We start from the raw sequence: 12,717 nt of genomic DNA, 5'->3' as shown, positions 1-12,717 counted from the left end.
TAAGTGTGTTTTAAGAGGCCTTAGGCCGCTTGAAACCTGTTAATACATCATTGTGTTATTTTAAAAAGGTTATGCCTTTCACATGATTGACGATCAATCAAGCGAAAATAAGTCAATGTGACCAGAGAAACTCGTAGCACATAAACAAACAGAGAAATAGTGATCGTAATTGAACTTTTCAAAAGGTCACCTGCACTTCTGTTTTTCCTTTCCAGTTAATTTCATTAACGCCTGTCTCATGCAAAATAATAGAGATTAAGTTGAGTGCAGTTGATCAAAATTTATGAGTTCACCACAACCTCAGTTTGCAGAGGAAGATTTGGCCCGTTGTTGGGGTCGATGGTACGCTCTAAAGTCCTTTTTTGGAGATTATTATTGACTTCCACCTTAAAGGGATAGTTCAGGTGTTTTGAAGTGGGGTTGTATGAGGTGCTTCTCCATAGTCAGTGTATTACTTACAGTAGATGGAGTCTGGAGAAACAGACAGGAGTACCAGCACGGGAGCAAAGTAATGTACTGTGTGCATAAATATATATACACACGTATTTATTCAACTTCCACTGCATAACTGCAACTCTTGCACCACCAAAATACACACAACATCCATGTTGCTTGCAGTGTGCTCAGAGCACAAAACACCTGGCCGTGGTCTAAATTTAGGAGGGTCATAATTCCCCCTGCCCATCTGGCAACATGCTGTTTCTGGTCACCATTTTACCTCTATGAACATGAACTAGTACAGCCCTTTGTTTTTTTATGATGTTAAAGCACAGAATGATGCACAGCCCTGGAAGGGAGCAGTGTGACTAGTTGGGCCCGATGGGAAATCCAGGCTACATCTGGCCTTAACAAATACACCTGTGCTTTTGGAGCCTAATGCATAATGCAAGAGAACATATTAGAAATAGATAGGGGGGAAAATGGGACAGAGCCCGTAGCCGGCCTCTGACCGCTCCAGGAAAACACTGCAGCAGAAGGACACAGGATGGTTAAGACGAGTGGTTTTAATATAGTTACGAATTACAAACCTTTTGTGCATTAAATAACCCGTTTTTTAATTTAATTTAGATGACATTCCTGCTGGTTTTACACTTTAGAAAGTATGTATTTATATAGAGAAATACAGAGAAAATGGCAGCCTTGAGCAACACCACAAAAAAAACAAAAAGATTTTCAGTAAGACTGGCAAAAGCTTCAGAAACGGAGTATCTCAGTTTCCACTCTTTTTAACTATTAATTCAGTGCCCTTGTAATGATTTTAAACTATTTAAAGAGTAAATAACCAGCTCAGCCAGCCAGAGTAAACATTAGTTTTAGTCAGCTATTAGGACAGTTTGTAACGGCAAAGTTTGTCATCATTTGAGTTTCCGATTTTTAATAACGGAAGTGTTTCTAGGTTTTTAGTTTAAAAACAGAGCACTTCAGATGTCTTATAATGAATAACTGAGCCTGGGAACGGGTCCAATTTGCCAAGAACAACTGAATTGTTCTCAAATGGTTGAGTTTAGAATTAACAGTTTAGAATTTAAATAATCTGATAATTAATTGCATGCTGAAAGGAAAAGTCTCTTTATCTATTTCAATCCTCTACATGGAGGTCAGAGGTCAGGGTCGACTGTAAAACACAGAGCTCAGAGCTGAGAAACGACTGAAAACTTAATCTCCTGGCAGGGAAGTCAACCAAGTCCCCCAGATAAAGCAACTGGTAAATGTTAGTTTTCCCCAGTTCAATGGGACAGAACACAGAGAGCCTGGCCTGATGACTGAGTTCAGATACCGTTTCAAGTCTGATGTGTAGCAGAGCTGAAACTGAATCATCAGATCTGTTGTGCTGCTGAGGATCTAAAAAAAAAAAAAAAACAGAGCTGCTTCATCCTCGCCATATTGATGTAACCTTACACTGGTGTGCAAGAGGATCAATGTCTGTGTGAAACTGCTGCAGTGTACAAAAAAAAAGGAGGCTAAATGTGAAGGCAGAGCACGAGACGAGACTTATCCATCTATCAGCCTCAGTGGAGGATACAGAAATCTAAACAGACATTTTTCTCCAAATTACAAGCAAAACTTTTACACCAGAGTATGACCTCTGCAGCTAGTGGTTGATTGATTACAGAGCACGTCAGAAGAAGAGGAGAAACAGGCCGGGGTCTTGTTGCTTTGACTTCATTTATACTCATTAAGTCATTAGGAAAAATTAGAACAATTGATTGAGAATTGATGTCATCTCAAATGTATGTGATGTCTGGATTCTGGCACCCAACAACACAGCAAGATGACATTTTACATGTGTATCTTTAGCCCACTGCTAGTGTTTGCCTGCAGCCATGTTTTGCCTCGAGCTAACACCGTGATGTAATCGTGACCTCAACACAAAAAGGGTCAATAAAATATACCGCAGTTGTTGCTTGCTTTTCGTGTGCATAATGGACTGTGTGATGCATGTGTTGTCACACTTCTATAGCCGATTTCTGACACAGAACTGGAAACATCAAGGCTGAAAAAACGAATTTTCAATCACCACTAAGTTTCTCTTCTGACAGGATCTGATCGTGCCATAAGTTATGCATCAGCACAGTAAATATTTGCAGTTCAAGCTCACATGAGATGTAAGGCAGAGGTCGCATTTCAAACAGATGACCTGGGTTCAACATCCGCCTGCTGCTGAGTCACGTTATCAGTTGCTTGGAAGTAAAAGTGTCACTTTCCAGTTTTCAAGCTCAGCCCAAAGAAGCAAAATATACACAAGAAGTCCATTTACTACCCTGTCACACCACCGCTCTGGCAGACAACCTTGACCCGCCATGTGTTACAGCAGCATTTACACATGCCAGCATGGATCAAAACACTGGGCAGCTGCTGAGTGCAACCTTAAACCAGGTCAAATTTCACATCTACACCCTCTAGTCCAAAAATAATAGCATATTACAAAAGCAAGGCATGTCTGGTTTTAAAGCTTAATTAGGAAACTTTGAATATTCATAAACATCCAGAAACCCTGTAAAGGGAATCCCATAAACTGCATATAGCATGCTAATGCTTAACAACATTTATTTATATCAATTTATCAATGACGTGTCTGAAAATTGATGAATAATTTAAGTCATTCATTTGCAAAAATATTGAACATTTGCTGGGCACAATTTCTTAAAACAGCCCTAGTACCAAGTATCAATTAATTTATCAATGATTAATCTGCCAAATACGTCGTCAATTACCCGTTTGGTCTCTGAAATGTAGTGAAAAATAACAAACACATGTTCACAGAGCCCATTGTGATCTTCTAATTGTCGTTTTTGTCCAAACAACAGTTCAAATTGCAGAGATATTTAATTTACTATAATATAAGATGAACTAAAACAGGAAATTTTTGCGTTTAAGAGGCTGAAAGCAGCAATCTGTTTGGCATTTTGGCTCGAAACAACAGTTAATCAATCCCAACTGTTGCTAATTAATCAACAAATTGTTTAAGCTTTTAAGCTTCACATCATTGTAAACTGAAAAATTCGATTTTGGTTGCTGTTAAGGAGCTGTATCATTACATCACCTCCTGTCTGGTGAAATGTACATAACCAACACCTGAATTTAATCTGAACAAAATAAAAAGACAGTGTTACTTGAGTTGTTGGTTGCCAAACAGCAGCAATCCTCTGCATTTTGAAGTCTTTGAATAAAAATCTCCACGTTATCTTGAATATTTTGGCATGTTGCAATAGGCCTCATCAAATAAAACCACTCTGGGCTGAGTGCCCCGCCATTATCAGTGGTTTCTTCTTGGTGGCGTCTTGAGCTGTGCCAATTCAACTTGGATTTCATAGAGGATTATTATTCCACCTCAAGTAGGGAACCATTCATTTCCCCACTTCAGACAGTAATGAGCAAGTGGAATAATCATCTGCTGCACTGTGCAATAAAGACAGCACCTGGCTTACACTCCAACCAATCCCAACTATTACCGCATTTCAGCAGCCTTTTAATTTCTACTCAAAGACACCCAAGGGCTCACTGTAAAAGGACAATTCCACTGCGACTTGAGATTTAATTTTTCCATTTCTTAAGTCTTAATTGGAACTGCTTTTATATAGGTGGATATTTTATAAGCAAGGTCATTCATTGCACTTCCAAGAAGCACAGAAAACCAGTTTTGTTAAGTTGCACAAATAATAGGCTATAACATTTTAAATACAGAAAGAAACATCCTATTCTGCTTCAGTTGTAGTTATATACTTCCATACCCAATTTCAGGACTTTTGACCAATCAGAACACATGTGGCATTTTTCCGTATCATACTAAAGATAGTCTTTGAGCACAAATGGCTTAATATTAATGCATCCATCCATCTGCAACCGCTTATCCCGTTAGGGGTCGCGGGGGGGCTGGAGCCGATCCCAGCCGACATTGGGCGAAGGCAGGGTACACAATATTAATGCAATCATCCAGTAATCCAATTAATAAAGAGCTATAAGAAAAATGCTGTCTCCAGGTGAGGCTTTTGCTTTACAAGTGAATCTTTCAACTCAATCTCTGTGGTTATGTCAGGCCCTGCCTCCTGTCAATCACAATCCAGTCAAACAAACAGATAAAGCGAAGTGAAAATATTGCATGTGATGAAGTAAATATCATGACAAATTCTGGTATTATGACACAAGAGGAACACTGCCTGGTCATACATGTGTACCATTTTGGTGTTATGTGAGGATAAACGTGTCATTTAGGGTGGTGGAACAAGTTCAGGGCTGCATTCATTGGAAAATTAAACCCATGATCTGAAAAGAACCTTTATAATTTGTGCAATTAAACCTAAAACGTTCAACATTACACACTTCAAACTGATGCCTTTGTGTAGTAAAACTTAAATGATCTATTGGCATGAAGAAAGCAGGTTGAAAATGTCTTTTGATGCGTTAAACAAGTACAAGCAGATCACATGAGGAAATGCCTATGCTCTGCAAGAAAACTAGCACTCCTGGGTTGACTCTTTTCAGCTTATTATCACCTCACTGACCCCGCTGACATTCATTATGCATCCACCCCTGGGAAATGAGGACACGTAAAAAAAAAAATGTTCACCAGCATGAAGGCTGAAAATTGCTCTGCTGCGATGAGGTTTGACCATTACAATGTTATAATAAACATTGTAAAAGACTGAATGAAAAGACCTGACCAAACCAAACTTCCCATGACCTTTTGAGCTAATATATATTCTCGCAGTTATGACAGGTTGGAGATAAAAGCTTTTTTAATAGCCTTTGAAGGCTTTTTTTTTTTCATTTTCTATTGTCATTATTAGTATTATTTAAATTGTGGTACTCCCAGCTTGGGTTTTAGACATTTACCACTTTCTATTTCCACTTCTCATGTCTTGTACACATGTAGTTACATATGTGTAGAGTACAAGTTAGGAAGTAACAGTGCAAAATAGTCATACAAATTGTTCCATCCATTCTCCTAATGCAATTAAGATTAAAAAAAGCCAATTTGTACTGGTATGTCCCACTAGGAGCCCATCAAGGACCCCTTGAGGTGCCCCATCTTGAGCTCCCAATCTGCAAAATGTACAATGCATATCCACACATGGAGGCTGAAAATTGCTCTGCTGCGATGAGGTTTGATCATTACAATGTTATAATATACACTGTAAAAATCTGAATGTGCTGCAAAACCTTCAAAGACCTGACCAAACCTAACCTTCCATGACCTTTTGAGCTAATATATATATTCTAGGAATAGAATATAAAAGCTTTTTAAGAGCATTTGAAGGAAAATGTTTTACATTTTCTGTTGTTATTATTATTAATATTCATATTGTGGTAATCCCAGTTTGGATTTTATACATTTACCGCTTTTTATTTCTTGTACACATGTAATTACATATGTGTACAGTGCAAGTTGGAAAGTAACAGTGCAAATTAGTCGTGAAATTAAGCTTTAAAACCCAATTAGTACTAGTATGTCTCACCAGGAGCCCATCAAGGACCCCTTGAGGTCCCCATGCCCCATCTTGAGCTCACTATCTGCAACATGCACAATGCATATCCACACATGGAGGATGCAAATAAAAGGGCACCAATAATGAGTCTTTCCCACAGGGTTCTCGCAGTTGTGACAGGTTGGAGACAAAAGCTTTTTAAGAGCCTTTGAAGGCAGATTTTTACATTTTCTATTGACCAAACCTCACCTTCCATGACCTTTTGAGCTAATATATATTCTAGGAATAGAATATAAAAGCTTTTTAAGAGCCTTTGAAGGAAGATTTTTACATTTTCTGTTGTTATTATGATTAATATTCATATTGTTCACTATCTGCAACATGCACAATGCATATCCACACATGGAGGCTGCAAAATAAAAGGGCACCAATAATGAGTCTTTCCCACAGGGTTGCATTGCATTGCATCCTCCACAGATAACAACAAGCTATGCATTGCACTCTGCTGACAATATAAGCCATGCATAACCACCATCCACTCTCCACACCCACCTGAAGAGCAGGAGATGAGGAAAACGGCGAAGGCCAGTTTGGTGGCGTCTCCCATTTTCCATCCGAATCTGATCCTCTGTCTTAGAAAGAGAATAAAAAAACAACAACAACAAAAAAAGCCCCAAAAAAAAAAATCTAAAAATGCAACAGTCAGATTAAAAGTGCTCCAGAGAGCATTGTCTCTGCAGAAAAGGACATGTCAATATTGGAAAAATCCAAAAATATCCCAGGTAATGCAAGCAAGGCTTTAGTCCAATGGAGAGGAAGAGGAGGAGGATGAAGAAGAAGAGGTATTTCCAGGTTTACAGACAAGCAATGGCGTTGGCATTGAAGCCTGGACTGTCATGTACTTGCCAGGTGTGCATGATCAGACAGTGTTCACCTGTGCAAGCTGCTGCTGCTGCTGCTGGTAGTGGTGGTGTTTCTTCCAGAGCAGCGGTGCAGAGAGCCGAGCCACAGCCGGGCAGGGCTCACTTCCATCGGACTGGAAATCAAGCGCACACCGCTCTCCAAAATCAAACTTCTCCTGGATAAGGAGACGCTTTTAAGGAAAACAATGTTTTAATTACGGTTTTAAATCTCCTTAGAGAGAAATAAAGGGTTAAATATGTTGTTGTTGTTGTTATATTCCGTGTGGAAGCGGTAGTTTTAGTCCGGTAGTCCGGTGAAGCTGCCCGGCCACAACCAGGAGCTCCAGCCGCTCCAACAACCAGCTCCTCTCCTCCGAGGTGTTAGTCCGCTCCAAAGTGATCCAAACAACCGTCCCCACGTCCAAATGACTCGTTAGAACGAGTGGAAACGATCATATGTGAGTAATAACACCGTAAAGCTGCCGTTAATCCGTGTTAGCTAACGCAGATATCGAGTTTTAGTCCGTCTCTCCTCTTCTCCGTCGACTCCTCTCTGCTCGGGACGATTTCAAGATGGCGTCACTGCTACATGTGTCAAGTCCTAACTGACATTCAGAGCTTCCGGTGAGGCTTTTCAAAATAAAATGGAATATAACAGATGGATGGATGGATAGATAGTACAAAAAGTTAGTAGTGCAAAGTACAAAGTACAAAAAAAGAGATACAAATTATCAAGGTGATGGAAGGCATATCACAATGAGGTGTTATAAGATATAACAGTTGATGTTTGTTTGAGTTTAACACAATTTGCAGTGGGCATACTCCACTGCTAATACAAAATAAAGGTGCTATTGATAACATTTTTATGTAGACTATAAATATAAAAAGAGTTTTGTAACTCTATTTATTTTATTATTTATTTATTCTTATATTTTTTTCTGTTTTTATATTATTATATATTATATTCTACATGATTATATTATTATTATTATTATATTACTATATTTTTTATTTTCGTTACTATTTTTTATTTTTATTTAAGAGTTTTTTCGTCTTAATTATATTTTTTTATTTTGTATATATTAATATTATTTTAAATGATGATGATGATGATTATTATTGTTTAATTTATTATATCATTAATTATTTTTAACAATTCTTATTTATTTATTCTAACTTTTTCTTTTCTTTTCTTTAATAATTTCATATGTTTTGAAATTCTATTTATTTTATTATTTATTTATTCTTATCTTTTTTCTGTATTTAAGAGTCTTTTTAAATTATTTATTTCATTCTACATTATTATTATTATTATTATTATTATTATTAATAATAATAATAATAATAATAATAATAATAATTGCACGTTTATTTGAGGAATTACACCATATGTTAGTTTACAGTATAGTTACATTGTAGTTTATAATAGAGGGTTTGGCAGGTCATTTTGGGGGTCCTGACATGATGAAATTGGTCTAACAGGTCCTAGGAATCTTATTTCTATATTAAATTATGGGGTTTTAATTTGCTTGGCTTGAATTAATATGAATATTAAGTATTTCCAATGTTATATTTAAGTTTATTATCATTTTGAAGCCATTTCCGGTTTAAGCTTGACTCATTTTAGTGAGCTTGATGAAACAGCTTTAGGAGCAGGGGATTGTTTTTATTCTGGAAGGCTGCTCGATTTGTACTCTGGCGTGTGCTGTTGCAAGAAAAGAGGGGCGGTCAGAGTCATCTTTTCAAAATAATAAATAACCAAATCAATATTTACCATGCAGGCTACAAGTATTTGCAAAATAAAGGCTGTTGCAGGCTACAATCTGTGTGCATATCATGTATTATTAAGCATATATGTCTCTTTTCTTGCAGCAAACATACATAAAAGCTATATAAGAGATCATAAACAGCACCCATAGCCAATTATAGTGATGTTTCATGAGTTTTTTTAGACCATAAAATATATTCTATTTTTATGCACATTATATGTGGCCTGCCACTGTATGTAGGTCAACACATATTGCCCCTACATATAGCCTCATGCCGTGCTACTATATGGTCACATATCAGGTTCCAACATGGGTTGGGTGCTCAGTAATAAATGCTGAGAATACCATGAAGTACAGATATAGGCTTGGCCCATTCCCAAATCTGCGTGACACTAATCTCTCTAATAGCCTGGAGCAGATCTCCAACCCATAAGCGCTGCTAAACGATTAGGAGGTCAAAGGTCTCCGGGGATTTCTCTGCCAAGCTGGAAGCTGAGTCACCTGTTCTATATTGGAGCGTGTAGGCTTCCATCTTCAGTAAAACGCACGCACCTGTACATGGCTTAATGGTTGGTGCTGGAGGCACTAACGCTGGCCCGGGTGAGGAGTTCACTTCCTGTACATGTTATTCCCCTGGCAGTGATTGTGAACTTTCATCACAAATGAACTACTCCGGCTCCGTCCAGGAAACGTGGGGGATGTTTATTATCATTTCACAGATTACGCACTGAAGAAAATATTAGAAACATGCATCCTAAAAACATCTGATTACCTATCAGGACATTGTCAACATAGTTACTGTATGAGATTAGATTAAACTTCATTGTTAGGTTCCTTTTGTCTTGCGTCACAAACGATTAACTAATTAAGTTACAGGAATTTAGGTGGTGAACCCTGCTCGAACTCTTGCATGGTCACCCGTTCTTCACCTGCAGGATTTCTACTGCTAAATGACCGTGAGTTTGGTCAGATAATATTCTAGCATTTGAGCTGGAAGCTATTTAAATGATTTATTAAAGAGGAAATTAGCAATTATGAATATAAATCAGGGTTTTAACAGTAACACAGCAGCGTCAACAAAGGATCTTCCTTGCCAGATATTATAATAGAAGCAGGCTTTAACGCATATCATCAGACATTGTTATTACTGAAGTTATAAGGTGGACTTTTCTAGTTTATTTGGAATAATAATAAATATAATAATAATATATATGATTTATATAGCGCTTTTCAAAGACACTTTACATACTGTAGAATAAAATAAAGAATAAAAAAAATCAAAGCAATGACAAAAAGATAAGAATAAATAAATAATCAAATAAATACAGTTACAAAACATACCAAATTATTAAAGAAAATAAAGGATAAATTAAAATAAATAACTAAAAAATATATAGAAAAATTCTAAAAATAAAATAAAAATTGTAATAAATAAAATAAATTTCTCAGGAGACATATAACATGATATATAAATAAATATGTGCATCAAACTCAAACAACATGTAACCACAGTGTAAATACGTAACTAAAAATAAATTAAGTGTGTTAAATATAAATGCAAGACTAATATAAAGTAGAATTAAATAAGAACATTTCTTGAAATGCACAGTATAAATGTAGTATTGATGCCAGAGTTTTGCACAGTTGAATTATTGTACAAATTATTGTACCGTTAAATGAAGTAATGCAACATAAGAGTAGTTTATCTTTTCCAAATTGAGATAATATGATCTGTCTTCTCTCTGTTAATCTATCCATGCAGCATGTAAACGCTCAGTCAGCTGTTGTAATCATCCACTAAATTAAACATGAGCTTAATTCAGGACCATCTTATAGCACGACACGCAGCCAGCTAAGCACTCACGCTCCTCTCTTCTTCCGGCCTTGTTGAGCCTCCATGATGCGTTTTAATGTCGTCACTCAGCTCTATGAGTCTCTTTGTAAGTTAGATCCAAGGTCACTGAAACCCCATCAGCTGCAGCATTGCAGGTATACATAGTTATAGAAGGAGAGTTTCCTCCACACTGCTTTGTCTGGCTGCTTGCGAGGCTTTCCACTTTGATATAACATAGAACGAAATACTGAATTATACCTTTTGTCAACAAGAAAAGTCTCATTGACCCTAAACATAAGTAAAATCACTATGTAAGATATAATATATGTGTAACATACTGTGCATTTCTTCGTCTGCGAATGACTTTGTGGCCAATAAAATGTACATATTTTCATACATTTAATTTGTTCAAATATCACGGTTATCGTCATATTTATTGCGACACATTTATTAGGTGTCGTGATACAGTACAGTGGGGTCAGTAGAAGCAATGTCCACAGAGGATTAAAAACAGGAACATGTAAGGTGACATAAAATGCACTGTAACTGTTCCATGTAGGTTAAGCTGGGTTGAGGTTGAATTAGGTGTTAATGATGTACGCAAGCATGTACATGTCAGTGTTAGTTTATGGAAAGAGAGAAAGAAGAAAAGGGGGCGTAGAAACACAAAAAGAAGATTAACAATTTTTAAAAAAACTTTTTGAATCATGCTTTTTATTGTTTCTTTAAGAAAAATGACAACAACCTAAACCATAAAAAATAAAGTATTATGTGCATATAATGAAACAGATAGTAACTGTAAATTGAAAAACAAAGTATTCAAGAACAAGGGAGTACATTTTTTTATAATAACAATAATAATTAAAATAAAAAATGAAAAATGAAAAATGAAAAATAAAAAATAAAAAATAAAAATATAATACAATTAAAAAAAAAATAACAAAACATTAAAATGATAATAACTAATAAATTTAAAATTTAAAATCAAAACATTAACAATAATAATAATATTTAAAAGAGACATAAAAAATATAGAAAATAATAAAAAATCAAACATTTAAAATATAAATTAAATAAAATAATAATGGCAATTAGAATAAATAAAAAAATATAAAAAATGATAATATTTACAAAATTAAATAATAATAATAATAATAATTAAGAAATACAAATAAATAAATGAAAAAAATAAATTCATACAGCATTCCTTGCACAGAATAGAGTACATACTGTGTATTTAAGGCACATTTTGAAGGTTAATATTAAGGATTAAAACAATATTGCTCTAAAAAGTATTTTAAGTTAAACCAATGTCGCACTAGTTCTCAAACTGTGGACATTAAAGTGGCCAGTATTCTCAGTCAGAAGTGTCGGATGGTCAAATAGCTTTGGAGACTCCCACACCTTTCCGACATCAGATTAGAGGTTCTGTATCCGACACCCACTCCACGCCGTGATTGGACAGCTGTGTGGAGGTGAAAAAGGAGCCAGGGTTTGAACTTCTCTCTCTAGCTCCTTTTTTTCATTCTTGGCACAACTATTTCTGTCACTTTTAGTGTGAACAACCGAGTGCAACACTTTGAATACCTTCCAGGAGAGACAGTATTTCAACAATATAATAATAACTGCAGAGCCTTAACAAAGCAAGCTATGGAAAGAAACAGACATTAGTAAGCATTGGGCCATGACCAAGGGATGACTTGCATTACGCTCATGTGGAAACGGTGGGTTGGGTTGTGCGTCTATCTGTCTTCCTTTGAGTGGGGAAGACCTACAGTTCTGGCCCTGGAGATTTACCGTCCAGCTAATCCCATTACTCAACTATCAGATGCCAAATCCCCTCTAATGGTATTACACGTGCCAGAATTACGTATGATGATGCTTGCTAATGAGAGCTCAGCAGATATACCTTACTGGAACCAGTGGCCCTCGCACACAGAGTAGCCCCATGGCTCTGCGGCTTAATGGACTCAGTATTGAGTGTCGAGGGAAGTCAAATTTATCGACAAAGTGCTTTTAACAAAAAGCAGGTTGCTTGCAAAGTGCATCGCAGAGCAACAAAGGATGTAAATACATCTAAAAGTGCGAGCATCGAAATGTTAATAGTTGAGGGCGTGTGTCGGTAGCGTGTGACGAGGAGACGTGCAGGACAACACCAAGGACAAGTGGACACTTTAAGATGCAGGCATGAATGATGAATGGACGGATGGAGTTTCCCATGAAACCTCAAATCAGGCTGTCACATCCTCGCCTACTGCCGCATTCGAAAAGGTCATTTTCAAAAG

General features: G+C 36.6%; 1 protein-coding gene across 1 annotated transcript in view; it reads right to left on the bottom strand.

The window, feature by feature from the left end:
* The window catches only part of LOC141763201 (activin receptor type-2A-like), a 48,609-nt gene extending 41,197 nt beyond the window's left edge, over nt 1-7,412 (bottom strand). Inside the window, exon 1 of the mRNA XM_074627675.1 lies at nt 6,480-7,412. Coding sequence (XP_074483776.1) covers nt 6,480-6,534 — 55 coding nt within the window. The 5' untranslated portion in view covers nt 6,535-7,412. The remainder of the gene's footprint in view (nt 1-6,479) is intronic.
* Nucleotides 7,413-12,717: the final 5,305 nt, after the last annotated feature.

Source organism: Sebastes fasciatus, chromosome 24 (assembly GCF_043250625.1).
Source record: "Sebastes fasciatus isolate fSebFas1 chromosome 24, fSebFas1.pri, whole genome shotgun sequence".
In the NCBI taxonomy this organism is placed as follows: Eukaryota; Metazoa; Chordata; class Actinopteri; order Perciformes; family Sebastidae; genus Sebastes; species Sebastes fasciatus.
Note: the sequence above shows the minus strand (reverse complement) of the source record. Positions and strands in the feature narration are given on the sequence as shown.